The sequence below is a fragment of the Neoarius graeffei genome, chromosome 16 (assembly GCF_027579695.1).
Source record: "Neoarius graeffei isolate fNeoGra1 chromosome 16, fNeoGra1.pri, whole genome shotgun sequence".
Lineage (NCBI taxonomy): Eukaryota > Metazoa > Chordata > Actinopteri > Siluriformes > Ariidae > Neoarius > Neoarius graeffei.
The window spans coordinates 44,953,305-44,979,946 of record NC_083584.1 but is presented as its reverse complement, the minus strand read 5'-3'; the positions used below and the strand labels follow the sequence as shown (position 1 = coordinate 44,979,946).

At 41.2% G+C, this 26,642-nt stretch overlaps 1 protein-coding gene across 6 annotated transcripts in view; it reads right to left on the bottom strand.

The window, feature by feature from the left end:
• mmd2a (monocyte to macrophage differentiation-associated 2a) overlaps positions 1–9,485 on the bottom strand; it is a 40,718-nt gene extending 31,233 nt beyond the window's left edge. For 2 of the 6 annotated variants that reach the window (XM_060943061.1, XM_060943056.1), the window contains exons 1-2: positions 9,398–9,485; positions 8,676–8,933 (exon numbers count right to left, since the gene is read on the bottom strand). In XM_060943061.1, coding sequence (XP_060799044.1) covers positions 8,676–8,719 — 44 coding nt within the window. In that variant the 5' untranslated portion in view covers positions 8,720–8,933; positions 9,398–9,485. Of the gene's footprint in view, positions 1–48; positions 102–8,380; positions 8,468–8,625; positions 8,934–9,307; positions 9,351–9,397 lie in introns of those variants that run through there. The other 4 variants (XM_060943059.1, XM_060943058.1, XM_060943057.1 and 1 more) reach the window with 4 other exon arrangements.
• Between the last annotated feature and the right edge of the window lie 17,157 nt (positions 9,486–26,642).

The window sequence follows — 26,642 nt, the reverse complement described above, 5'->3', positions numbered from 1 at the left end:
TCGTTTTCCAGCACAAAATTAAATGATCCAGAATAAAAATGGTAGTACCTGAGCAGGATATTCCATAAGTGAGCACTTTTCAGATGAAAAAAGAAAACATAATGAAGGCTGCTGGGTTTTGGTGCAAAATGAAGAAGCGAGTGTGACAGTCAAAGTGTCCAGAAGAACTGTGGCTGGTTCTGTAAGATGCTCAGTAAAACCTACAGCTCATTTCCTTATCAAACTGCACTCACTGTAGCTGAGACTTTTTTTTTTTTAAAGCAACGTTTCATCTCACACCAGATATCGACTTTGTTTCATTTATTATGGCTTACTGCTGTTTACGGTATTTTTTACATATTGAAACATTTCATTTCATTATTTTTAAGCCATTTTGGTTGACAGCATTTCTTTACATGTGCTTAAGACTTTTGCACAGCGCTGTATAAGGTTTATATATTAAAGTACAGTATGTTATGGTTGTGCACGGAGCTGTTGTATCGAGAAAAATACAGAATAAAATGAAACATTACCAATAAGTTGCATAGATGTACACATCTGATGATGTGCTGAAAATAGGCTCCTACCGTGTTCATTCACTTAATGAAATAGTCATTTTATACGTATTTATTGGCACCTCCATGGTGTGTAAGCATGCAGCAGTAGTTTTAGGCTCCACTTTGAATGCTGTTATATAATAGTGACACACTGAGCATTGAACAAGTAACTACTATGCTAGTGCCTAGTGAAGCAGAACAATCCTGATCTCTGTGCCTCAATAGATGATTAATAGAGCTGTTCTGGGGTCCAAGTCCAAATTTCTCTTCAGAAATAGCCCAGTTGCAGCAAATCACTAGTCCTGGGTAACAACACAGCCCGAGGACATTTGGCTGTATTGTTGAGCTTCTTTAACTCTTTAGGCCCGGTTTTACCAGTTCGAATGAGCAAATGTGCTCATATTGTTTATGATCATTCACTTTATCAGTACTTTTCATAGGGCAATTATGCCACCTAATCGCAAACATCAAGGTCACTGGATGTGTTATAATCTGTAGTTATGTAAAAGCAGTAATGCCCCAATCGTGGGCCTCCAACTTGAGCATTCCTGCTCTCACATCCTGTTCTGTTAAAGAATCCTAGGTCCTAGCTGACTTCTAATGAGCTCATTATATAAATCTGTTATTTACATGCCACTGAATATATGTGGGACATATTACATCAAAGTATTGAATTAAAGTATTACAAATATATAATGTTGGAAAGTTGTATCGGCATTATTTTATTGGCGATCAAAGATTTATGACTCGATATCTTAAAATCACAGGAGTGTTAATAGATCCTTAGGAGTCCAATGTTTCCAAGAGTTAATTAACAATTATTCCTTGAAATCGAGTCGTACGTGAGCTGATAGCTGATGAGGCGCGTCGTGCCAAATTGGCTATAATCCATGCAAAATGAGATTGAGTGGAATAATTGTTTTATTCTATCCACATTTATTGGATTTTGAAAAACAGAGCATTTTTATTTTTTGCAAATTCGATAAATAAGAACTTTATACAAAATGTCTGACTAAATCATTTCTGCTTAGAATGTAAACAAACTGGTGAAATGACAGTAGCAATTTGTGAAAAATGTGATAATGATCTCATCTCATCTCATTATCTGTAGCCGCTTTATCCTGTTCTACAGGGTCGCAGGCAAGCTGGAGCCTATCCCAGCTGACTACGGGCGAAAGGCGGGGTACACCCTGGACAAGTCGCCAGGTCATCACAGGGCTGACACATAGACACAGACAACCATTCACACTCACATTCACACCTACGGTCAATTTAGAGTCACCAGTTAACCTAACCTGCATGTCTTTGGACTGTGGGGGAAACCGGAGCACCCGGAGGAAACCCACGCGGACACGGGGAGAACATGCAAACTCCGCACAGAAAGGCCCTCGCCGGCCACGGGGCTCGAACCCGGACCTTCTTGCTGTGAGGCGACAGCGCTAACCACTACACCACCGTGCCGCCCTGTGATAATGATAATTCTTGAAATTTTTTTTAAAAAAGATGCGTTCTTACCATCAAATTCCATATTTTGCTGCTTTTTTTTTTTGCATTTTGGGGGGTTTGTTTTCAAGTAGAGTTTTTATTTCATCCTTGGTTGTTTCAACAACATGCTCTGCCATTTTGTTTTTCTCTACCCACGGTATATGATCTGATAGCCTAGTAGTAGAGGAGCCAATCAGAAGGCACGATTGCTCGTATCCAGTGAATGTGGATAGAATAATGTACAGTGGTGCTTGAAAGTTTGTGAACCCTTTAGAATTTTCTACATTTCTGCATAAATATGACCTAAAACATCATCAGATTTTCACACAAGTCCTAAAAGTAGATAAAGAGAACCCAGTTAAACAAATGAGACAAAAATATTATACTTGGTCATTTATTTATTGAGGGAAATGATCCAATATTACATAACTGTGAGTGGCAAAAGTATGTGAACCTTTGCTTTCAGTATCTGGTGTGACCCCCTTGTGCAGCAATAACTGCAACTAAACGTGTCCGGTAACTGTTGATCAGTCCTGCACACCGGCTTGGAGGAATTTTAGCCCATTCCTCCGTACAGAACAGCTTCAACTCTGGGATGTTGGTGGGTTTCCTCACATGAACTGCTCGCTTCAGGTCCTTCCACAACATTTCCATTGGATTAAGGTCAGAACTTTGACTTGGCCATTCCAAAACATTAACTTTATTCTTCTTTAAACATTCTTTAGTAGAACGACTTGTGTGCTTAGGGGCGTTGTCTTGCTGCATGACCCACCTTCTCTTGAGATTCAGTTCATGGACAGATGTCCTGACATTTTCCTTTAGAATTCGCTGGTATAATTCAGAATTCATTGTTCCATCAATGATGGCAAGCCGTCCTGGCCCAGATGCAGCAAAACAGGCCCAAACCATGATACTACCACCACCATGTTTCACAGATGGGATAAGGTTCTTATGCTGGAATGCAGTGTTTTCCTTTCTCCAAACATAATGCTTCATATGCTCATATAAACCAAAAAGTTATATTTTGGTCTTATCTGTCCACAAAACATTTCCAGTAGCCTTCTGGCTTGTCCACGTTATCTTTAGCAAACTGCAGATGAGCAGTAATGTTCTTTTTGGACAGTAGTGGCTTTGAACCCATGTTTCAGTTTTCTGAAAGGAATAAAGTTTTGTTTCATTTTAAATGTTTGCTTTGTTTGCCAAAAATGAACCACATCACGGACTACAAAAACTCGCCGTCCAACCTGCGGAAGCATATTGAGGTATCTCAACATTTTATTACAAGAGAAAGCTTGTACTGAAGTTGTCTGTGCTTTTAGAGCTAGCGATCATGTTGCAGTAGCTATGCAGTCTGGTCAGTCAAATGACTTTCTATGGATTTTCCCGCCAAGTTCCCACAGCCTTGTCCATGGCTAACGTTTACACATAGCTAGTTAATGTGGACACTGTTAGTTAGCATGTAAACACGGAGTTACGCTAACATGAATAACGTTAACTTGTTTAAAGTCCTTTCAGAAATATCTCATCTCATCTCATCTCATTATCTCTAGCCGCTTTATCCTGTTCTACAGGGTCGCAGGCAAGCTGGAGCCTATCCCAGCTGACTATGGGCGAAAGGCGGGGTACACCCTGGACAAGTCGCCAGGTCATCACAGGGCTGACACATAGACACAGACAACCATTCACACTCACATTCACACCTACGCTCAATTTAGAGTCACCAGTTAACCTAACCTGCATGTCTTTGGACTGTGGGGGAAACCGGAGCACCCAGAGGAAACCCACGCGGACACGGGGAGAACATGCAAACTCCACACAGAAAGGCCCTCGGCGGCCACGGGGCTCGAACCCGGATCTTCTTGCTGTGAGGTGACAGCGCTAACCACTACACCACCGTGCCGCCCCTTTCAGAAATATGTTTCAGCATAATCTTGCCAAATAAACAGAATGTAGAAATCTTTCTTTTCTAGTAGCGTTAGCTACCCAATATGATTTTGAGTTTGAAAAGAGTTTGCTAGCATGTCAATTGGAGTTTCACTGACTAGCTAGCTTAACGTTAAACCACCATGATAACACAGCATGCATTCATTTTGTGAATTCACATTTCTGTCTTTGGTAATGGCATTAAGTTTTATAAGCATTGTGGCAATAATACAACGATGCGTTGACAGAAAATGTGCTTTTAATACTTAAGTATTTTTAAAAGCAAGTACTTCAGTACTTTAACTTAAGTAAAAATTTGACTGGACAACTTTCACTTGTATCGGAGGAATATTTGACCAGTGGGATCTGGACTTTGACTTAAGTAATGAAGTTGGGTACTCTCTCTCTCTCTCTCTCTCGTTCCTGGCTGTTTGAAAGACACACAGAGACACACATTAATAGACAGCCAGTAATTAGACACAGGTGTACCTCGTCACATATTACCTGATGGTTCCAGACTCCTTGCCGTTCACAGTCGACGCTCGACCACACTCTCGCTGCCACAAGCTGGTATGTGGTTGGTAGTCGAGGTGATTGTCTGGTTTTTATGTGTACGCTTACACTACGTGTGCAGGAATCAAACTTTACTTCAAACTGGCTTAAACTTTGAACATATTATTTTCTTGGAACCACCAAAACAATTACACTGCAACCCCACTATAACAAACTCCTTGGGGGACGTCCAAATAGTTCGTTATACTGAAAAGTTCGTAATACTGAAATGGACCCACTTGTTCCACCAAACACTCACATTATATGTGAAATTTTAGACACATTCTCCTTATCATGAATTTCTTCTTCCAAGTCATTATCGCAGTTCACTGCCTGAGTCAAAGGATCATGAACAGAGGCGATGACTTCATCCCTAACCCTAGACTTCACTGACATTTACCTCTTCTCAATAACATCTGTCTGCAGAGCTGCAGATTTACACCAGCTGCTCACAACAGCAGTTTCATCCCAGTGGCATTCAGTGCAGCATTCAGCGCATATGCGGCCACATCTATCCATTCATCCATCCATTATCTGTAGCCACTTATCCTGTGCAGGGTGGCGGGTAAGCTGGAGCCTATCCCAGCTGACTATGGACGAGAGGCGGGAAACTTATCCATCCGTTGACTTCCCTGACATCTCAAACTACCTGGTGCTGCAGACATCGTTCGACACGGACACACAGGTGAAAACCTGGAAGAGCATGGAGGCGTACAACTTTTTATATGTGGCTGGGTTAAAGATCTGGTGATCAGGACACTACAAGTTAGACGGCGGTAGATGGATCTAAGTACAGGAAGAGTGTTTATTAGCAGGTGTGATATTTACAAAAACAAAAGCAAAATAGAAAGCAGAATCATAAAGCAGAGTATTTAAACAGTGTTATAAACATGGCTAGAAACAAACGTGACTGTGATAATGATGATACTTCACAAAGCTTCCATGAAAACAGCGCCCATTTCTGCACATGCTAATTACGCTTAAATCAGTATCAGGTGTTTCCCGTAACGACTGGGTCCCAAGCACGCACGCAACGCGCTGTGAGCAAACGTGGCTGCTCGAGATGCGCCAGACTCAAGCATGCGAAGGCATGACAGTCAAGTGTTCGCCTGCTGTGTGACCACAACTTTTAGCTCACATGTATATCGCCAAACATCGCCACCAAAATGCCTCATTTTCATCGATAACCCATGGCAAAGCATCGCGAGCTGTGGTGTGATCGTAGATTAATTAATGAGGCGGATGTGATGCCGGATGCAACCCAGCAATTAATTGTACTCTACTACGAGTAAAAATTAGCTTCAACTTGAAAAAAAAATCACGGCCCACTAGAATGTGCTTCGCAGCCCACTAATGGGCTGCAGCCCAACAGTTGAGAAACACTGTGTTATACCACAGCGCTGTCAAATTCTTAAATCTGATACGATTAATATTCTATAACAATACCATGGTAACAGTAGTGCTATGATTTACTGTATATCACAGGGTTATATTAATTCGAACACATTACTGTTTCTATAGTAACCGCTAATTCACAAGAAATTGTATACTGTACGGGATGCTTATGATATAAACTTTATAATAAATAAGATTTGGTTCCATAACAAATCCATCTACAGTGCTAATTCTGATTGTATTACTCTACAGCCATTAATGCGACACATCTACTTCATTAGTGCTGCTACTGCTTTTAGTCCACCTGCATATTTGTACATAATCTTCTCATAAATTTGCATTCACTGAATTCACATTTCTTGCCACTTTTATGTGTATTGTTTGCTGTTGATTGATTGGTAAGCTCTACTTACTCAATTATTACCAACACAATTGTGTGGCAGTAAAAGAATCCGGAAGTAAATATATGCTCCGTTAATCATTCCACATCATTAAATGTAAATATAAATGATTAAAATATATGACATCATTCATTAACAAATAGAATATGCTGTAGTATAAGCAGAATAAAACATTTGGTACATGCTGCATATGGAAACAATCAACTTTGGAGTGGTAACAGTATCGCACCACTCCATCGTTGATTCTTTTCCTATAACACACCCTGTCATGTTTTATTCCTTGTTCGTGAGATACGTTGTAGGCCAGGCCACTCTGATTAGCATGCAAAGGCCATAATGTACTCAGTTTTACACAATGGAAACCTTTTCACTCACGAGTTTGCTCCCAAGCTGGAACACACCTTCGCTTGGTATCAGGAGACATAAATATTTAAGGGCTTCTTCATTGTGTTCATAATGCCACGGTTTGAGGTTTTGTAGACGTATGCTGTAAATATACGTACAAGAGTAGCATCATGGTTTTGGTACTAAAACATGTACAGTAGTATACGGATACCTAAACACAGACACACACAGATAATGTCAAGGGTCTATAAAGAACATGACGTGTCCAGTTCTGAAGAGAATGTAAGAAATGAGAAGGGAAAGGTACCTGCACTAAAAGTAAAACTGAAAATGGTGTGTAGTTTGTGGTATTTACTGTGTATAAGCAGGGGAAATACAGTGCCAGTCAAAAGTTCAATGTTTTTCTTTATTTTTATTAATTAAAAGTCACTTCATGATTTAAAGTAACGATGGATGTCGTTTCTCTTTACTTAGTTGAGCGGTTCTTGACATAATATGAATTACTACAGTTGTGGTGTTAAATAGGACTATTTACTGTATTATTATTATTATTTACTGTTTGATCTCAAATCAATTAAGAAGGCAAGAAACTCATCCACTAATTAACTTTTGACGAGACACCTGTTAATTGAAAAGTATTCCAGGTGACTACCTCATGAAGCTGGTTAAGATAACGCCAATAATGTGCAAAGCATCATCAAGGGAAACGCTGCTGGATACTTTGAAGAATCTAAAATATGAAACATATTTTGTTTTGTAACACTTTTTTGTTTAACACATAATTCCATATATGTTCCAGATGTTATTCCATAGTCTTGATGTCTTCAGTGTTGTTCTACAATGTAGTCACAATCCAGAAAAACCTAGGAATGAGTAGAGTAGGGGTGTACAAACTTTTGACTGGTACTGTAGTTGCATGTTTTAATTAGCAAATGAAATATGTGATAGACATGGAAAGTTATTCAGACTATTACAAAGGCATTCTTCTTAAACTTCTCAAGCATTTTGGAGAGCATGAAATGAAAAACAATGAAAATGGAGTGACCATCCATCCATCCATCCATCCATCCATCCATCCATCCATCCATTTATCCCTTGATAGTCGCAGGTGAACTGGACCCAATTCTAGCTGACACTGGGGTCAGGTCACTCATCTACCACAGGACTAACACAGTGATGAACAACCATTCTCACTCCCATTCACACCTATGGGTAATTTAGAGTAGCCGGTTGATCAAATCCGCATGTCTTTGGAATGTGAAGAAACCGGCGCACCCTGAGGAAACCCACACAGGCACAAGGAGAAGATGTAAACTCTACACAGAAAGGCCCCAGTCGACCACGAGGTTCAAACCCAGAACCTTCTTTCTGTGAGGCAACAGTGCAAACCACGCACCCCCGTAAATACTGACTCGTGTAACAAAATGAAAGTGTTTGAGCTTCACTGATCTCAGAAGTGAGCCATGAGGCTGTTTTCTGAACACTGCTTCAACACTGTCAGATGGAAAGGAACACAAAGGGAAAATAAAGCTTTGCTTATCCTGAAGGAAACGCTACCCCATCCTGTCAACATCCGCCACACACGCATTCCTTCACTCAGAACCAGAGTACTCAGCTCTGATCACGTCTCGACACTGAGAACCCTGACTCTCAGGATAGTCCAGGTTATACAAGAACCTCTATTTCAACAAAGGCTTATAAATGGCTCCTCAGTGTAGAAAAAGAAAGGCTACTTGAAGTCACCTGAGTACTGATCTGTTTACTTTCTCTGTTTCTTCACTTTTTTTGTACTGAATGACTTCTGGACCCTCTGGAGAGCAACAGGACAACCTTGAATAGGATAAATAAAGAACATGCACCGAGCTGTCTTTGATCATCGGGATCTGTTCAAAGAGAAACCATGTAGTGACAGATAGATAGATAGATAGATAGATAGATAGATAGATAGATAGATAGATAGATAGATAGATAGATAGATAGATACTCACAGCAAGTAAAGCTGAGGCTGAAAAGTAAAGCAGTCTTGAATGCACTTTACCTTCCATACTTAGTATTCCTGAAATCCATGCTGCAGATGAACATGGTGTGTGTGTGTGTGTGTGTGTCGCCGCACGTGAACACTGATACTTTCACTACTCCAGTGAAAACTTTGTCTGCTCCAGAAGAAGCTCACAGAAGTTCCTGAAAGCACCGAAAAGCCATAGCGATGCCTTGTAGCTGTACATCCTGCTCCATGTGCGCTTCCTCTCCAGGCTTGAGAGATAATATTAAATCCCCTGACCGCCCACTTGCTCTTCTGGAATAAACAGGGCAGGAATTAACAAAACACACACACACACACACACACATACACTCCATCACTGGTACAACTTTGTACATAATTGCAATACATGACACCTCAACAGAGGGTTGCATATAATAATAATAATAATAACAACAACAACAACAACAATAATAATAATAATAATAATAATAATAATAATAATAACATGTTTTATAAGGTTTTCCAAAATTCAGATGGTTTGCAAGTTCTGGTAAATCATTAAAATGTTTTTTGTTTGTTTTTGTTTGTTTGTTTGTTTGTTTGTTTTTGCACACATGCACAGAATTACAAAGAATTCCACTAAAGCATCAGTGATGTAACCCAGAGTATTTAATCAAATACTTAACTCATTTCTCGACCAACAGAGATCATATTACTCGTTCTTATTCCCACAAGGGCAGTTGTCATTAATGACGTTCAAAAAATTCAACAATTACCTCCAGCTCCTGAGTGTTTTGTGCATCTAGAGCGCCCCCGTCTGGCCGGTACACGACACTACAGCCTGGTACACAGGTTCAACCTCCTCCAGTCTCAGAAGAGCTTCCACAGCTGATGTATTTTTGTCCCAAACATCCTGTTTCTCTGGAAACGTCGTGCATTACACTTAATTTTTATTACATCCCGTACTGAAGTACATGTACACTGCAAAAAAAATTAAAAATCTTAATAAGTAAAAATATCTTGAATATAGTGAAATGTATAGAGAGTTTCTTATATTGTAAGATTACAGTAAACTAAATACAAAATAATTAAACTGATTTAAAGACTTTGTTACAATGCAAATTTCAAGCTTTATTTTTCTTTTATTCTGTTGGCAGTTAATGTTGCTTCTTTCTAGAAATAAACACTTAAAATTACAAAATTTGATTCGGCCTATTTCAAGTTTAAAATCAGTAAATGTCTCAAAATCGGTTTAATAATCTTATAATTATACAGTATGTTGTAAATTTATGATAGATTCCTATCAATCCATCCATCCATCCATCCATCCATCCACCTCCCTGCTTTATCCAATGTTCAGTTGATTTTACACACACACACACACACACACACACACACACACACACACACACACACACACACACACACACACACCACACACAGAGTATTATGCAAAATAAATGAAACAAAGTCAATATTTAGTGTGAGACGACCCTTTGCTTTAAAAAAAAAAGTCTCAGGTCCAGTGAGTGCAGTTTGATAAGGAAATGAGCTGTAGGTTTTACTGAGCATCTTACAGAACCAGCCACAGTTCTTCTGCACACTTTAACTGACTGTCACACTCGCGTCTTCATTTTGCACCAAAACCCAGCAGCCTTCATTATGTTTTCTTTTTTAATCTGAAAAGTGCTCTCTTATGGAATATGCTGCTCAGATACAAACTTTTTTTCCCTGTAACATTTACTTTTGTGCTGGAAAACGAATGTTTGGACTCTAAAATATTTTTTGTACTGACTTGATAATGTAGAAGTCATATAATAGAAATCTATAACAAAGTTTGTATGAAAAAACAGGGTGCTTAAGACTTTTGCACAGTACTGTATATGTATGTACTGTATATATACATGTATTCCAAATAGTGGCTATTGTAAATTATTATCTATCATGCTTTTAAAGCTTTCATTTGACTCATTAACTGTAGTATGTTGAATCTACTGCCAAAGCTGCTTCAGTAAAATCTCCCCTTAGTCAAGCCTTTTGTTAATAGTGTTTATGAGGTAAAGGAGTAGATCTGGAGGATCCTCAGGCATAGAGTGTTTTGGTAAACTGGGATGTATGGATGCTGTCAGTCCCCCACTCACTCACTCACTCACTCACTCACTCACTCACTCACTCACTCACTCACTCACTCACTCACTCACTCACTCACTCACTCACTCACTCACTCACTCACTCACTCACTCACTCACTCACTCACTCGGGTTTGTTGACGGTGTAGTGGCTGATGCTTTATGTCCCGGGGCTCCCTCATGCCTGTGCTACCTTCTGGCTCTCCCCTTTTAGTTATGCTGTCATAGCTAGTTTTGCCGGAGTCTGTGCTTGAACTCAGTGCAAAACGTATACTGTTCTTACTCATTTGGTGACATTGGACATACCTAATAACCTGTGTTCCCCCCCGTCTGTTCCTCTGAGTTACATGTCAATCCTGAGATCGAGATGCTGACCACTTCTGCTCCTCAGGCCTGCCTGATCCAACCTGATCCAACGTCTGGCTGGAGACTCATCACATCGCTCCTGTGGAGGACGGCCCCATGAGGACAGTTGAAAGTTGCACTTGGAAGACACTCTGGACTCTTACAGTAATGCTTTTATGGCTGAGGACTACAGTTGACTTGTTAACTTTAGGACTCCAGTTGTCATGAACAGTTTTGCACTCAAGTTTCCATCAGTGAAGAGTTTATAACATCAACAAAACAGACTTCATGTTAAAATCATTAAAATGTTATAATCACGTTATCTGTTATCACCCAAATGAGGATGGGTTCCCTTTTGAGTCTGGTTCCTCTCGAGGTTTCTTCCTCATGTTGTCTGAGGGAGTTTTTCTTTGCCACCGTCGCCACAGGCTTGCTCATTGGGGACAGATTAGGGATAAAATTAGCTCATGTTTAAAGTCATTAAAATTCTGTAAAGCTGCTTTGCGACAATGTCTATTGTTAAAAGCGCTATAAAAATAAACTTGACTTGACTTATCACTTTGAATGTTAATACAGTATTTTGTTCTCATCTATATGCTTCCACACTGTTTGGGATCCAGCTGAAGAATAATGATGATTATTTACACTGTTTGTTGGAATCAGTACATTATCCATGTTATCCCAAGAGAATATCTAATATATTTAACCATTAATTATGTTTGCTGTAATGGGACTAGGAGAATTAAAGTTAATTGATGCATTAGCACAGTCTGCAGTTTTCCAGCAGCCAGAGGTAACAAGGACAAAGAAACACTCCCTAAGATGAAAAAAGGAAAAAAAAATTGAGAGGAATCAGACTCAAAAGGGAACCCATTCTCTTCTGGTGAGATACGAAGAGAAAACAGATCAGTTTAAAAGTTTTCATTGCACTATGTGAATGTGTTATAAATATTCTCATATAGTTTAAATGCCAAAGTCTAAAAGTCTAATCAGATCTTCTCAGGATCCTCTCAGTTGCAATATCTGAGATCTTTATTCTAACTGTACCAGATATCATTCACCGTCTCACAGGACTTGTTTCTACTTTGTAAAACCACTTGTAAGTGATATTCCTTATCCAGATGTAACTGTGCAATTTGCATAAGTTAAACTGGAGGTCATAAGCTGTAAAACCCAAAGAATCTGATTTCAAACATCAAACACACGATATTTGCAGATTTGCAGTTCATCCAAATATGAATGATCTGATATGATCAAATATCCTATCAGGATGCAATGGATTCCTGCACTTAGAAACAGATGGATCGACCCAAAAAAGGACAAAATCAGAAAAAGAAAAATCCCATGTACAGCAAGAGAGCGAATAAAGTGTAATATTGAAAAATGTGGCCAAATGAAGTAGAGCAAGGAAACAAATATTTTTGCTACAGTAGTATAATTTAGTTCTGGTTTTAAAAAAATCATGTTCTTTTGATAATTGTATTGCAGGATATGAAATGAACAGTTGTAACAAGATGAAGCTGCAGGCGTGGAGGATTTCAAGTTTGAACCTCTTCTGAAAAAAAACACTATATGGCCAAAAGTTTCTGGACACCTGACCATCACTGTCATACATCCTTGTTGCAAATCCCATTCCAGATTTAATTCCCCTTTGTTCTTATAATAACCTTCATTCTTCAGGGAAGGCTTTCCACTAAATTTTGGAGTGTAGCTGTGGGGATTTGTACTCACTCAGCTACAAGATTAGTGGCCTGGGGTGCAGCCAATGATCCAGTTCATCCCAGAGGTGTTCATTCCAAAGAGGTTGAGGTCAGGGCTCTGTACAGGACATTAAAGTTCTTCCACTACAATCTGGGCAAACCATGTTTTCATAGAGCACTTTGTGCACAGGGGCATTATTGTGTTGGAACAGGTTTGGGTCTCTTAGTTCCAATGAAGGGAAACTGTAATTCTACAGCATACAAAGACATTCTAGACAATGCTATGGAAGAACCACACATAGGTGTCCACATACTTTTAGCTACATAGTGCAGCTCAAGACAGATCCAAATGCTTATTCGTGGGTGGAAACATAACACACACACACACACACACACACACACACACACACACACACACACACACACACATTTGTGTCAAATGACATTGTTTTTACATAGTAATTGTGCTATAATTATGTTTTTTAAAAAGTAAATGAAGTCATCATTACAGTTCCTCCATATTTAGCCACATGAGATGCCTAACAAATGCATCCATTAGTTTGTGTAATTAAATTTGAACTTGCTTACTTGACCATCTCATATCATTATCTCTAGCTGCTTTATCCTGTTCTACAGGGTTGCAGGCAAGCTGGAGCCTATCCCAGCTGACTATGGGCGAAAGGCGGGGTACACCCTGGACAAGTCGCCAGGTCATCACAGGGCTGACACATAGACACAGACAACCATTCACACCTACGGTCAATTTAGAGTCACCAGTTAACCTAACCTGCATGTCTTTGGACTGTGGGGGAAACCGGAGCACCTGGAGGAAACCCACGCAGACAACATGCAAACTCCACACAGAAAGGCCCTTGCCGGCCACGGGGTTCGAACCCGGACCTTCTTGCTGTGAGGCGACAGCGCTAACCATTACATCACCGTGCCACCCCTTACTTGACCAATTATTTTAATTGTACAAATAATGCAATGGTTTGAAAATGTGATAACAAATTTGTAAGACAATTTACTATTACACTATACAAATATACTATTTCTGCTAAAGGAGAATGTTATTAGAATCCTCTTGGACACTTGTGCATATATCTCACTCTTTAAAATCTACACTGGCCCTTTGTCTTCTCTTCAAGATATAATTCACTATTTCTTCACTACAGACCAGGGCAGAAATTTCATGAGGGTCATGGCCCTCGTGCCCTCTCAATTTGGCCTTGTGCCCTTGGAAAAAATATCTGCCGTAAGGCCACAGTGGCCTTGATGCCCTGCGGTTTTGCAGTTTTGTAGTCTGCCTCGTGACTGCCAATAGGCTTTAACATCACCTGCGTCTACTGAGAAAAAAAATACGTCTTTTGATGACATTCTGGATTCTTATTGGGCAACTCATCAGTGGTGGATCGGACTCGAGCCTGGCATGAACCGCTCCGACGCGCTATAATGATACCAATCTATCACCAGCCAACCAGGAGACTTAATCAAACACATCCCCTGCCCACTTGTGTCCGCATCCGAGACGTTGAATTTTCACAGAAGGAGGGAAGAAGTTGACTGAGGTAAGACTGTGTGATAAATTAACGAACGAATAAGATAGGAATTTCAACATATAGGGCTTAAGTTTGTTACCGTTAAATAAGCATTGCTTGTACAGTAACATTGTGTCGTTACAATGTTGACCCACTTTTAACGTGCCGAGTACCGACTGTAGCCGGTAACAAATGCTAATTCGCTTGCTGTCAAAAGTGCAAAGACCTTAAATTGCTCTGTGTAAATTAGAAAATGGCGCAACTTCCTCTGTAGCCGTCAACGGACAAGCACAGACTTGTCTTGAGTTTTGAGCCGATCACAACAGGGCAGCACTGTGGCCTGAGGTAAAACATGATAGTTTAAGTTTGTTTAAATTACAAAAATGAGTACACCCAATGACTGTCTCATATACTCTTCATATACTCATACTGTTTAAGTAATGCAATAAAACTAATCTTTAAAAGTGGTGTTTACTCAAACTGTTTGTATAGAATGAACTTTGGGGTTAACAGTGTAATAGTGTTGCAGTGTTCTGCAAATCTGCAATTTAATATTTCAGATCATGAGACATGAAAGTGCTATTTTAAAAAATAAAAGGTCAGAAATGTTTTCTTTGTCGTCTATTTAGTTCATTTTATTTCCTCAGTAATTTTCCTTGATTGAGAAATCGGTCTGGGCTCTTATGGGTTAATCAGTAGCCTGCATGCTAGTATATGTTCCATTTACAGTCAAACATTTTGATGGACTCCAGGCTCAGTTTTGATTAATCAAAAATCTGCGTAGTAGATTTCTGCGTAGTAGTCTGAAGACGCTCTTGCACATTTGGTGTCAATTGAACAAAAATTATGGGAGGATATAGGTTTAATAAGTTTTACAATTTTTGAAGTGAGTGATGGATTGATAAGTTTAGATGTGTTCAATATTTTCTTATCTTCAGACATAATAGTGTAGGAGATGTTTCTTTACCTGCTTGATAGTTTCGACTGAGACTCCAATCTTCCTCAGAAGAGTCATTAGTCCTTAAATTAAATTCATTATAGACGTGAACTTAAAATCATTGTTTTATTTTATGGCCTTGGTGCCCTGGCTTTTGGCCTTCGTGCCCTCAAAAAATTGACAGCACAAAAGGCCAAGTGGCCCTGCCCCTAAATGACGAAATTCCAGGCCTGCACTGTACCCAACAGAGAATGAGCATGCAATATTGTTACAATATTGCACGTTGTCAAGAAAACACATCATATGTCGGCAACATAAAACTTCCATGTCAGCGAGCGCCTGTGACAATTTCTAAACAAACATGGCTGCCAGGTTTGCTTTGTTAAAAACAGAAGGTTTTGAGAGAATTTTGGCTGCCAGGTCACTCTGTTGTGTGTAGTTGTCAATGTTGATTTTAAAAGTAATTAAGTAAATTACACAGGGAAGATAATAATAATAATAATCATAATAATAATAATAATAATAATAATAATAATAATAATCAGCTTGACTCTGCTAGCACTGGCCTTCGCTAACACTACACCAGCTGGAAAGTAACTGGACTGCCGCGCTAACAGCACCGAGGCGCAGGTAAGCTAGCATTGGCCTTCGAGAATACTGATATGAAGAGAGTGTGTATGTATAATAATAATAATAATAATAATAATAATAATGGCTTTTTTCGTGGTCTATCAGATATATTCCATTCAGCTAGCATGGTACTGAACTCATCTTCAACATCTCATCTCATCTCATCCCATTATCTCTTGCCGCTTTAAGTTGAATGACGAAATTCCAGGCCTGCTACAGACCATGATTCAGGAACGTGTAATTACCTTTTTTTTTATTTCTGTCTCCAGACATGGCATATATAAGAATAAATTTAGTAAAAGTGCTCATAAGTTTAACATTTTAATGGTAGAAATTAATTATATACATTAATCTCTCAATCTCATCAATAACACACAAAAATAACAGATTATTGAAATGTTATGACTCTTTTGTAGGCGATCAGTGAATTGTGGTTAGGTTTTGTTTTTGTTATTTTAAGAGTACTGTTGCTATTTTCTATTAGTAATTATTCTTAGATTCCCCCCAGATCTTTGAACATATTTATGTACTTGCTTGTTCGTGCTTAAAGGTGCACTATGTAGGATTTGGTTGTCTCTAGTGGTGAGGTTGCAGATTGCAACCAACTGAATACTGCTGGTGTTTTTATGCACATGTAACCACACACATATATATTGAAGTAATCACAACCATACACTGATTTGTTTTATGCTGACTATATATATATATATATATATATATATATATATATATATATATATAGACTCAAAGCTAATTATGTTGATTTTCAGTAAAGAGTAAATTAAGTCTTTATTGTCATTGTCACTTTTCCAAAGGTACCCGTACAACGAAATTGAAGGTGCTGTTGACTCATTATGAGTTATAGAAAAAATAAGAACAAATAAAGTCTCATCTCATTATCTCTAGCCGCTTTATCCTTCTACAGGGTCGCAGGCAAGCTGGAGCCTATCCCAGCTGACTATGGGCGAAAGGCGGGGCACACCCTGGACAAGTCGCCAGGTCATCACAGGGCCGACACATAGACACAGACAACCATTCACACTCACATTCACACCTACGGTCAATTTAGAGTCACCAGTTAACCTAACCTGCATGTGTTTGGACTGTGGGGGAAACCGGAGCACCCGGAGGAAACTTTATGGGTGTGTCAATGAAGAACTGGAAACAGCCGCAGCAATTTGAGGTATGCTTTGACTTTACTGACACTTTTCAGTGACTTTTACTCATATGTAGACCAGAGGTGGACAGTAACGAAGTACATTTACTTGAGTACTGTACTTAAGTACACTTTTTGAGTATCTGTACTTTACTTGAGTATTTTTTTTTAAACTTATGACTTTAACTTCACTACTTGAAAGGTGAATATTATACTTTTCACTCCACTACATTTCTGTCAAGGTCCTCGTTACTCATTACTATGAAGCAGATTTGAGAGTGGATATTTTTTCTTTTCTTTTCTAAAACATGATTGTTTTTTTTCCGCAGGTGACACTGAGACAGTCTATCAGTAATCACTAGGGTCACATCACGTCCATAGACTGCATAAAATCAAGTTCAGTGATTTCCCAGCAGCATTATTTGAACATGATCAGTTGGTGGAAGAATGGAAGGAGGTGGTTCTTCTGGAGAATACACGCACTCATGGCCTCAAACCCATGTTTCAGTTTTCTGAAAGGAATAAAGATTCGTTTCATTTTAAATGTTTGCTTTGTTTGCCAAAAACTCGCCGTCCAACTTGCAGAAGCATATTGAGGGATCTAAACATTTTATTCCAAGAGAAAGCTTGTAATAAAGTTACCTGTGCTTTTAGAGCTACTGATAATGTTGCAATAGCTATGCAGTCTGGTTAGTCAAATGACTTTCTATGGATTTGCCCGCCAAGTTGCCATAGCCTTGTCCATGGCTAACATTTACACATATAGTAGCTAGTTAACTTGGACACTGTTAGTTAGCGTGTAAAAACTGAGTTACTCTACCATGAATAACATTAATTTATCTGAAGTCCTTTCAGAAATATGTTTTAGCATAATCTTGCCAAATAAACAGAATGTAGAAATCTTTCTTTTCTAGTAGCATTAGCTACCCAATATGATTTTGAGTTTGAAAAGAGTTTGCTAGCATGTCAGGTGGCGCTTAACTGACTAGCTAGCTTAATGTTAAACCACCATGATGGCACAGCATGCGTTCATTTTGTGAATTCACATTTCTGTCTTTGGTAATGGCATTAAGTTTTGTAAGCGTTGTGGCAATAATACAATGATGCCTTGACAGAAAATGTACTTTTAATACTTAAGTATTTTTAAAAGCAAGTACTTCAGTACTTTAACTTAAGTAAAAAATTGACTGGACAACTTTCACTTGTATCGGAGGAATATTTGAGCAGTGGGATCTGGACTTTGACTTAAGTAATGAAGTTGGGTACTCTCTCTCTCTCTCTCTCTCTCTTGTTCCTGGCTGTTTGAAAGACACACAGAGACACACATTAATAGACAGCCAGTAATTAGACACAGGTGTACCTTGTCACATATTACCTGATGGTTCCAGACTCCTTGCCATTCACAGTCGACGCTCGACCACACCCTCGCTGCCACAAGCTGGTATGTGGTTGGTAGTCGAGGTGATTGTCTGGTTATTATGTGTACGCTTACACTACGTGTGCAGGAATCAAACTTTACTTCAAACAGGCTTAAACTTTGAACATATTATTTTCTTGGAACCACCAAAACAATTACACTGCAACCCCACTATAACAAACTCCTTGGGGGACGTCCAAATAGTTTGTTATACTGAAAAGTTCGTAATACTGAAATGGACCCACTTGTTCCACCAAACACTCACATTATCTCACCTCATTATCTCTAGCCGCTTTATCCTTCTACAGGGTCGCAGGCAAGCTGGAGCCTATCCCAGCTGACTACGGGCAAAAGGCAGAGTACACCCTGGACAAGTCGCCAGGTCATCACAGGGCTGACACAGAGACACAGACAACCATTCACACCTACGGTCAATTTAGAGTCACCAATTAACCTAACCTGCATGTCTTTGGACTGTGGGGGAAACCGGAGCACCCGGAGGAAACCCACACGGACAGAACATGCAAACTCCACACAGAAAGGCCCTCGCCGGCCACGGGGCTCGAACCCAGACCTTCTTGCTGTGAGGCGACAGCGCTAACCACTACACCACCGTGCCGCCACACTCACATTATATGTGAAATTTTAGACACCTTCTCCTTATCATGAATTTCTTCTTCCAAGTCATTATCGCAGTTTACTGCCTGAGTCAAAGGATCATGAACAGAGGCGATGACTTCATCCCTAACCCTAGACTTCACTGACATTTACCTCTTCTCAATAACATCTGTCTGCAGAGCTGCAGATTTACACCAGCTGCTCACAACAGCAGTTTCATCCCAGTGGCATTCAGTGCAGCATTCAGCGCATATGCGGCCACATCTATCCATTCATCCATCCATTATCTGTAGCCACTTATCCTGTGCAGGGTGGCGGGCAAGCTGGAGCCTATTCCAGCTGACTATGGACGAGAGGCGGGGTACACCCTGGACAAGTCACCAGGTCATCACAGGACTGACACATAGAGACACACAACCATTCACACTCACATTCACACCTACGGTCAATTTAGAGTCACCAGTTAACCTAACCTGCATGTCTTTGGACTGTGGGGGAAACCGGAGCACCTGGAGGAAACCCACGTGGACACGGGGAGAACATGCAAACTCCACACAGAAAGGCCCTCGCCAGCCACTGGGCTCAAACCCAGAACCTTCTTGCTGTGAGGTGACAGTGCTAACCACTACACCACCGTGCTGCCCATATAGTAATATCCTTCATACAATCTTGTCAGATTTTAATGCAATGCCACCTGAAGGATCGAAGGTCACAGGCGTTCAATGTTGGTTTTCAGCTTTGTGGCTTATGTACAGAGATTCCTCTGGATTCTCAGAATCTTTTCATGATACTATGGATTGTTGATGTTGAAATCCCTAAATTCTCCACTCTAGACAGGAAACACATGACCTCCATGCAACCTTCTAACCCAAACCCTAACTATAACCTTAATACTAGGTCACATGTTCCTGCCTGGAGTGGAGGTCACATGTTTCCTGTCTTTTCTATTGGTTATTCCTTTTAATTAGATTTTAAAAAAAAGCCTTCAACCCAGCTACAGTGGTGCTTGAAAGTTTGTGAACCCTTTAGAATTTTCTATATTTCTGCATAAATATGACCTAAAACATCATCAGATTTTCACACAAGTCCTAAAAGTAGATAAAGAGAACCCAGTTAAACAAATGAGACAAAAATATTATACTTGGTCATTTATTTATTGAGGAAAATTATCCAATATTACATATCTGTGAGTGGCAAAGGTATGTGAACCTTTGCTTTCAGTATCTGGTGTGACCCCCTTGTGCAACAATAACTGCAACTAAACGTTTCCGGTAACTGTTGATCAGTCCTGCACACTGGCTTGGAGGAATTTTAGCCCATTCCTCTGTACAGAACAGCTTCAACTCTGGGATGTTGGTGAGTTTCCTCACATGAACTGCTCGCTTCAGGTCCTTCCACAACATTTCGATTGGTTTTAGGTCAGGACTTTGACTTGGCCATTCCAAAACATTAACTTTATTCTTCTTTAACCATTCTTTGGTAAAATGACTTGTGTGCTTAGAGTTATCTTGCTGCATGACCCACCTTCTCTTGAGATTCAGTTCATGGACAGATATCCTGACATTTTCCTTTAGAATTCGCTGGTGTAATTCAGAATTCGTTGTTCCATCAATGATGGCAAGCCGTCCTGGACCAGATGCAGCAAAACAGGTCCAAACCATGATATTACCACCACCATGTTTCACAGATGGGATAAGGTTCTTATGCTGGAATGCAGTGTTTTCCTTTCTCCAAACATAATGCTTCTCATATAAACCAAAAAGTTCTATTTTGGTTTCATCCGTCCACAAAACATTTTTCCAATAGCCTTCTGGCTTGTCCACGTGATCTTTAGCAAACTGCAGACGAGCAGCAATGTTCTTTTTGGAGAGCAGTGGCTTTCTCCTTGCAACCCTGCCATGCACACCATTGTTGTTCAGTGTTCTCCTGATGGTGGACTCATGAACATTAACATTATCCAATGTGAAAGAGGCCTTCAGTTGCTTAGAAGTTACCCTGGGGTCCTTTGTGACCTCACCGACTATCACGGGCGCAGATAGAGGGTGGGATGGGTGGGATTCGTCCCACCCAGATTTAAATTCACCTCGTTCGGTCCCCCCCACTTATAGGGAGGAAAAAACATCTATGCTGTCTTTCTTTGCATAAGGCAAACCTCACGGAAAAATCAAAAGACTAATTACCATTCGGTTTACTGAGGTGCACAGCAGTACATACATAGTTGCAACAACTCACATAAAACAAAACAAAGACTGATATTCGGTTGGTTGAGCTGCACAGACTGCACAGGTTGCGAGCTCGAGCTTGGTTGCTATGGTTACCCACAACGAGTTTGACAGGCATATCGGGGACAGCTCCTAGTTCAGGACCCCAACACGGCATGATGAAGGGTGCCAAACCGAAAAGGCAGAAAACGATTGCATCATTTTTTTCAAAAAACAACGACTGTAGGCCGGCACGGTGGTGTAGTGGTTAGCGCTGTCGCCTCACAGCAAGAAGGTCCTGGGTTTGAGCCCCGGGGCCGGCGAGGGCCTTTCTGTGTGGAGTTTGCATGTTGTCTGCGTGGGTTTCCTCCGGGTGCTCTGGTTTCCCCCAAAGACATGCAGGTTAGGTTAACTGGTGACTCTAAATTGACCGTAGGTGTGAATGGTTGTCTGTGTCTATGTGTCAGCCCTGTGATGACCTGGCGACTTGTCCAGGGTGTACCCCGCCTTTCGTCTGTAGTCAGCTGGGATAGGCTCCAGCTTGCCTGTGACCCTGTAGAAGGATAAAGTGGCATGAGATGACAACGACTGTAAGTAGACTGTGCCTTACTTTATCATATCACCTCGCAATTTTTTGATAGTCTGTTCAAAGTAATGTCGTAGTGAAAGTAAAATCGTACGGAGTAGAGATGCCTTTCTGGTAGCCTCCTTCTTTCGGTGGTAGCCTGTAGATACAGTGCTCAGAAGGCAGTTTTAATGTTTAATCTGGCGTTCCCTGCCATAATTTCAGCGAGCATATTGTTTCATAAGGAAACTTTGCGAAGAGTTGTTGACTGACTGCCACTCACGCAACACACAGGCATAGTTAGAAAGTCAACACATGTTGACAACCCATGTTGGGGATGGGGTTGGGGTTGGTTTGCTGGCAGCTTTGTCCCCCCCAGTTCAAAAAACGTATCTGAGCCGAATTTCCTCCATTTGCACACAATCTGTCTGACTGTGGATTGGTGGAGTCCAAACTCTTTAGAGATGGTTTTGTAACCTTTTCCAGCCTGATGAGCATCAACAACGCTTTTTCTGAGGTCCTCAGAAATCTCCTTTGTTCATGCCATGATACACTTCCACAAACGTGTTGTGAAGATCAGACTTTGATAGATCCCTGTTCTTTAAATAAAACAGGGTGCCCACTCACACCTGATTGTCATCCCATTGATTGAAAACACCTGACTCTAATTTCACCTTCAAATTAACTGCTAATCCTAGAGGTTGACATACTTTTGCCACTCACAGATATGTAATATTGGATCATTTTCCTTAATAAATAAATGACCAAGTATAATATTTTTGTCTCATTTGTTTAACTGGGTTCTCTTTAATTACTTTTAGGACTTATGTAAACATCTGATGATGTTTTAGGTCATATTTATGCAAAAATATAGAAAATTCTAAAGGGTTCACAAACTTTCAAGCACCACTGTACATCCCCCCTCCCCTGTCTTCGGATGCTGCAAGTCAAGTTCTGATCTGTTTAAGTTTTCTATTAATCTTTTACTTTTTTTGAAGGCGAAAATAACCGGGGCTATAGCCCTGACGACACCACTGCGTCCCCCTAAATCTTACATATCACACCTTTAATGCATCCTTCTTTCTATGTGCAGCAATAAGATGGTTGTGGGGCGTCATAGCTCAGCTGGCTAAGGTGCCATTCCATGAATCCAGGGACCTGGGTTTGATTCTGACCTAAGGTCATTTCCTGGTCCCTCCCCGTCTCTCTCTTCTGCTCATTTCCTGTCTCTACACTGTCCTATTCAATAAAAAGGTGAAAAAAATATATTTAATAAGATGGTTGCAGTTTTCTTTAAGTGAATAGTGTTGGTCTCATCTCATCTCATTATCTCTAGCTGCTTTATCCTGTTCTACAGGGTCGCAGGCAAGCTGGAGCCTATCCCAGCTGACTACGGGCGAAAGGCGGGGTACACCCTGGACAAGTCGCCAGGTCATCACAGGGCTGACACATAGACACAGACAACCATTCACACTCACATTCACACCTACGGTCAATTTAGAGTCACCAGTTAACCTAACCTGCATGTCTTTGGACTGTGGGGGAAACCGGAGCACCCGGAGGAAACCCACGCGGACACGGGGAGAACATGCAAACTCCGCACAGAAAGGCCCTCGCCGGCTACAAGGCTCGAACCCGGACATTCTTGCTGTGAGGCGATAGCGCTAACCACTACACCACCGTGCCGCCAAATAGTGTTGGTAATTTTTTTATTTTTTTTTGTGAGTCCAACTCCTGAAGCTCCTCAGCTGGACCCATACAGACTTCCCTTTACACCAATGACTGCACCTCCATGGACCCAACTGTAAAACTCCTGCAATTTGCAGATGACACTACGGTCATAGGCCTCATCCAAGAAGGCAATGAGTCTGCATACAGGCGGGAGGTAAACCGGTTGGTGCTCTGGTGCAGTCAGAATAACTTGGAGCTAAACATGCTCAAGACAGTGGAGATGATGGTTGACTTCAGGAGACACCCCTCTGCAGTGCTCCCCCTCACAATATCCAGCAGCCCCGTGTCAACTGTGGACACAAGTTCCTGGGAACTACCATCTCACAAAGACTTGAAATGGGACTCCAACTCCATCCTTAAAAAAGTCCAGCAGAGGATGTACTTTCTGTGGCAACTCAGGAAGTCTGATCTGTCACAGGAGCTGCTGACACAGTTCTACACTGCTGTCATTGAATCCGTCCTATGCACATCCATCACAGTCTGGTTCGTAACAGCCACAAATCAGGACAGGAATAGACTGCAGTGAACAGTAAGGTCAGCAGAAAGGATCATCGGTGCTTCCCTGCCCAGCCTCCAGGATTTGTATATTTCACGACCCAGGAAGCAGGCAGAGAAAATCATGGACTCCTCACACCCTGGTCACAACCTATTCTAACTCTTCCCCTCCAGCAGGTGCTATAGAACACTGTGAACCAGAAAGCACAACTTTATTCATCACACACTTGTGAAATTCCTCTCTGCATTTAACCCATCTGAAGCAGTGAACACACACATGCACACACACGAGCAATGAGCGCACACACACACACACATACCCAGAGCAGTGGGCAGCCATGCTAACAGCGCCCAGGGAGCAGTTGGGAGTTAGGTGCCTTGCTCAAGGGCACCTCAGCCCAAGGCCGTCCCATATTAACATAACAGCATGTCTTTGAACTGTGGGGGAAACCGGAGCACCCGGAGGAAACCCACACAGACACAGGGAGAACATGCAAACTCCGCACAGAAAGGCCCCCGCCAGCCACTGGGCTCGAACCCAGAACCTTCTTGCTGTGAGGTGACTGTGCTAACCACTTACGCCACCGTGCCACCCACCAGACATTAGACCAGCTTCTTTCCCCGTGCCATCAACTTCATATGTGACCTGAACCATCCTTGCCATGATATGATTGTACCACTTGTACCTCCTGTTTAACATGCTCCTGTTTGCATGACCTCACTGCACTCTGTGTACTCTGACTGTCATGTATATTTTTAGTATATTGTCTTGTCTGTAATTTAAATATCCTGTATATTGTCTGTATATGGTGTACTGTTTATATTGTTGACAGCATCCATCCATCCATCCATTTTGACATATCACTACAGTGACGTGGCTGCTCTGATGGCTTCAGCCATCAAAGTCTCTAGGGAAGATTACAGTCAGGGGCGATTCTAGCATCTGATCTTTGGGGGTGCTTAGCCCCCAGAGCTGACAGAGGCACCTGGCTTGAACGACAGTGTTTCCATGTTTATTCCGCATTTAGACTAGACTAGACAAGACTAGACTTATGCAATGTTTTAACAGAAGCTGACCCAATAAACTATATCTACACATTTACAACCACTGACACAAATATTTACATTATATTTTTAACTAAACAAGACCTACTACTGCATTTGTAATGTTGGAGCTATTCATTTTGAACAGTGGTAATTGTTAATTAATGTGTTATTGTGTATTGTGCAATAATAGTCTCATTCTCATCTCATTATCTCTAGCCGCTTTATCCTTCCACAGGGTCGCAGGCAAGCTGGAGCCCATCCCAACTGACTACGGGCGAAAGGCGGGGTACACCCCGGACAAGTCGCCAGGTCATCACAGGGCTGACACATAGACACAGACAACCATTCACACCTACGGTCAATTTAGAGTCACCAGTTAACCTAACCTGCATGTCTTTGGACTGTGGAGGAAACCGGAGCACCCGGAGGAAACCCACGCGGACACGGGGAGAACATGCAAACTCCGCACAGAAAGGCCCTCGCCGGCCACGGGGCTCGAACCCAGGACCTTCTTGCTGTGAGGCGACAGCGCTAACCACTACACCACCATGCCGCCCTGCAATAATAGTGTGTATTATTATGATTTTACATTAGTTTACATTAGTAAACGCTATGTTACATTAAATAAAATTGACTAACACACGGTGGTCTAGCACCGTAGCACTTGTACAGCTCTGCACAAAAGTATCTCGATATGGATGATAAATGTTGTTATCATTCTGTTCATAGACCAGGGAACGTCAATATTGCATTATGCATATTATTGTGTTGTGTTTAACAATTGTAACTCCGGTCCGTACCTTCACATCTCGCTATGCCAGTAATACTCAGGTGCTACTTCGAGTTCCTCATCGGCGTGGAATCCAGTTAAAAAAAACACCATGTCGTAGCAAGCGCTCGCACGGACAGGCAACCCAATCAGAGGGGACGCAAGGAGGAGAGGTATTTTACTGCTCATAGAACTATCACGTAACAGGTGAATTCAAGAACACACACACGCCCGCGCACACATTCATTGCGCAGTGTGCAAGGGCACTTATTTCTGAAAATTACATCCAAAAGCAGTGTTTTTGAGGGTGCTGAGCTAGGGGGTGCTGAGCTCGTTTTTGGGGGTGCTTGAGCACCCCCAAAAATAGGCTAAACACGCCCCTGATTACAGTAGTGGTTTCCTGTTGCCTTCTACCAAATTATTATACGTAGAGGTTTTCTTCTCTCAACCATTCACACTCACATTCACACATATGGACAATTTAGATCCAGTTAGCCTAACCTGCATGTCTTTGGACTGTGGGGGAAACCGGAGCACCCGGAGGAAACCCACGCAGACACGGGGAGAACATGCAAACTCCACACAGAAAGGCACCTGTTGGCCATTGGGCTCGAACCCAGAACCTTCTTGTTGTGAGGCAACAGTGGTAACCACTGCACCACTGTGCCACCATTGACAGCATACATATTAATAATGTATACGACAGATACTGTATATTATTGGGCGGCATGGTGGTGTAGTGG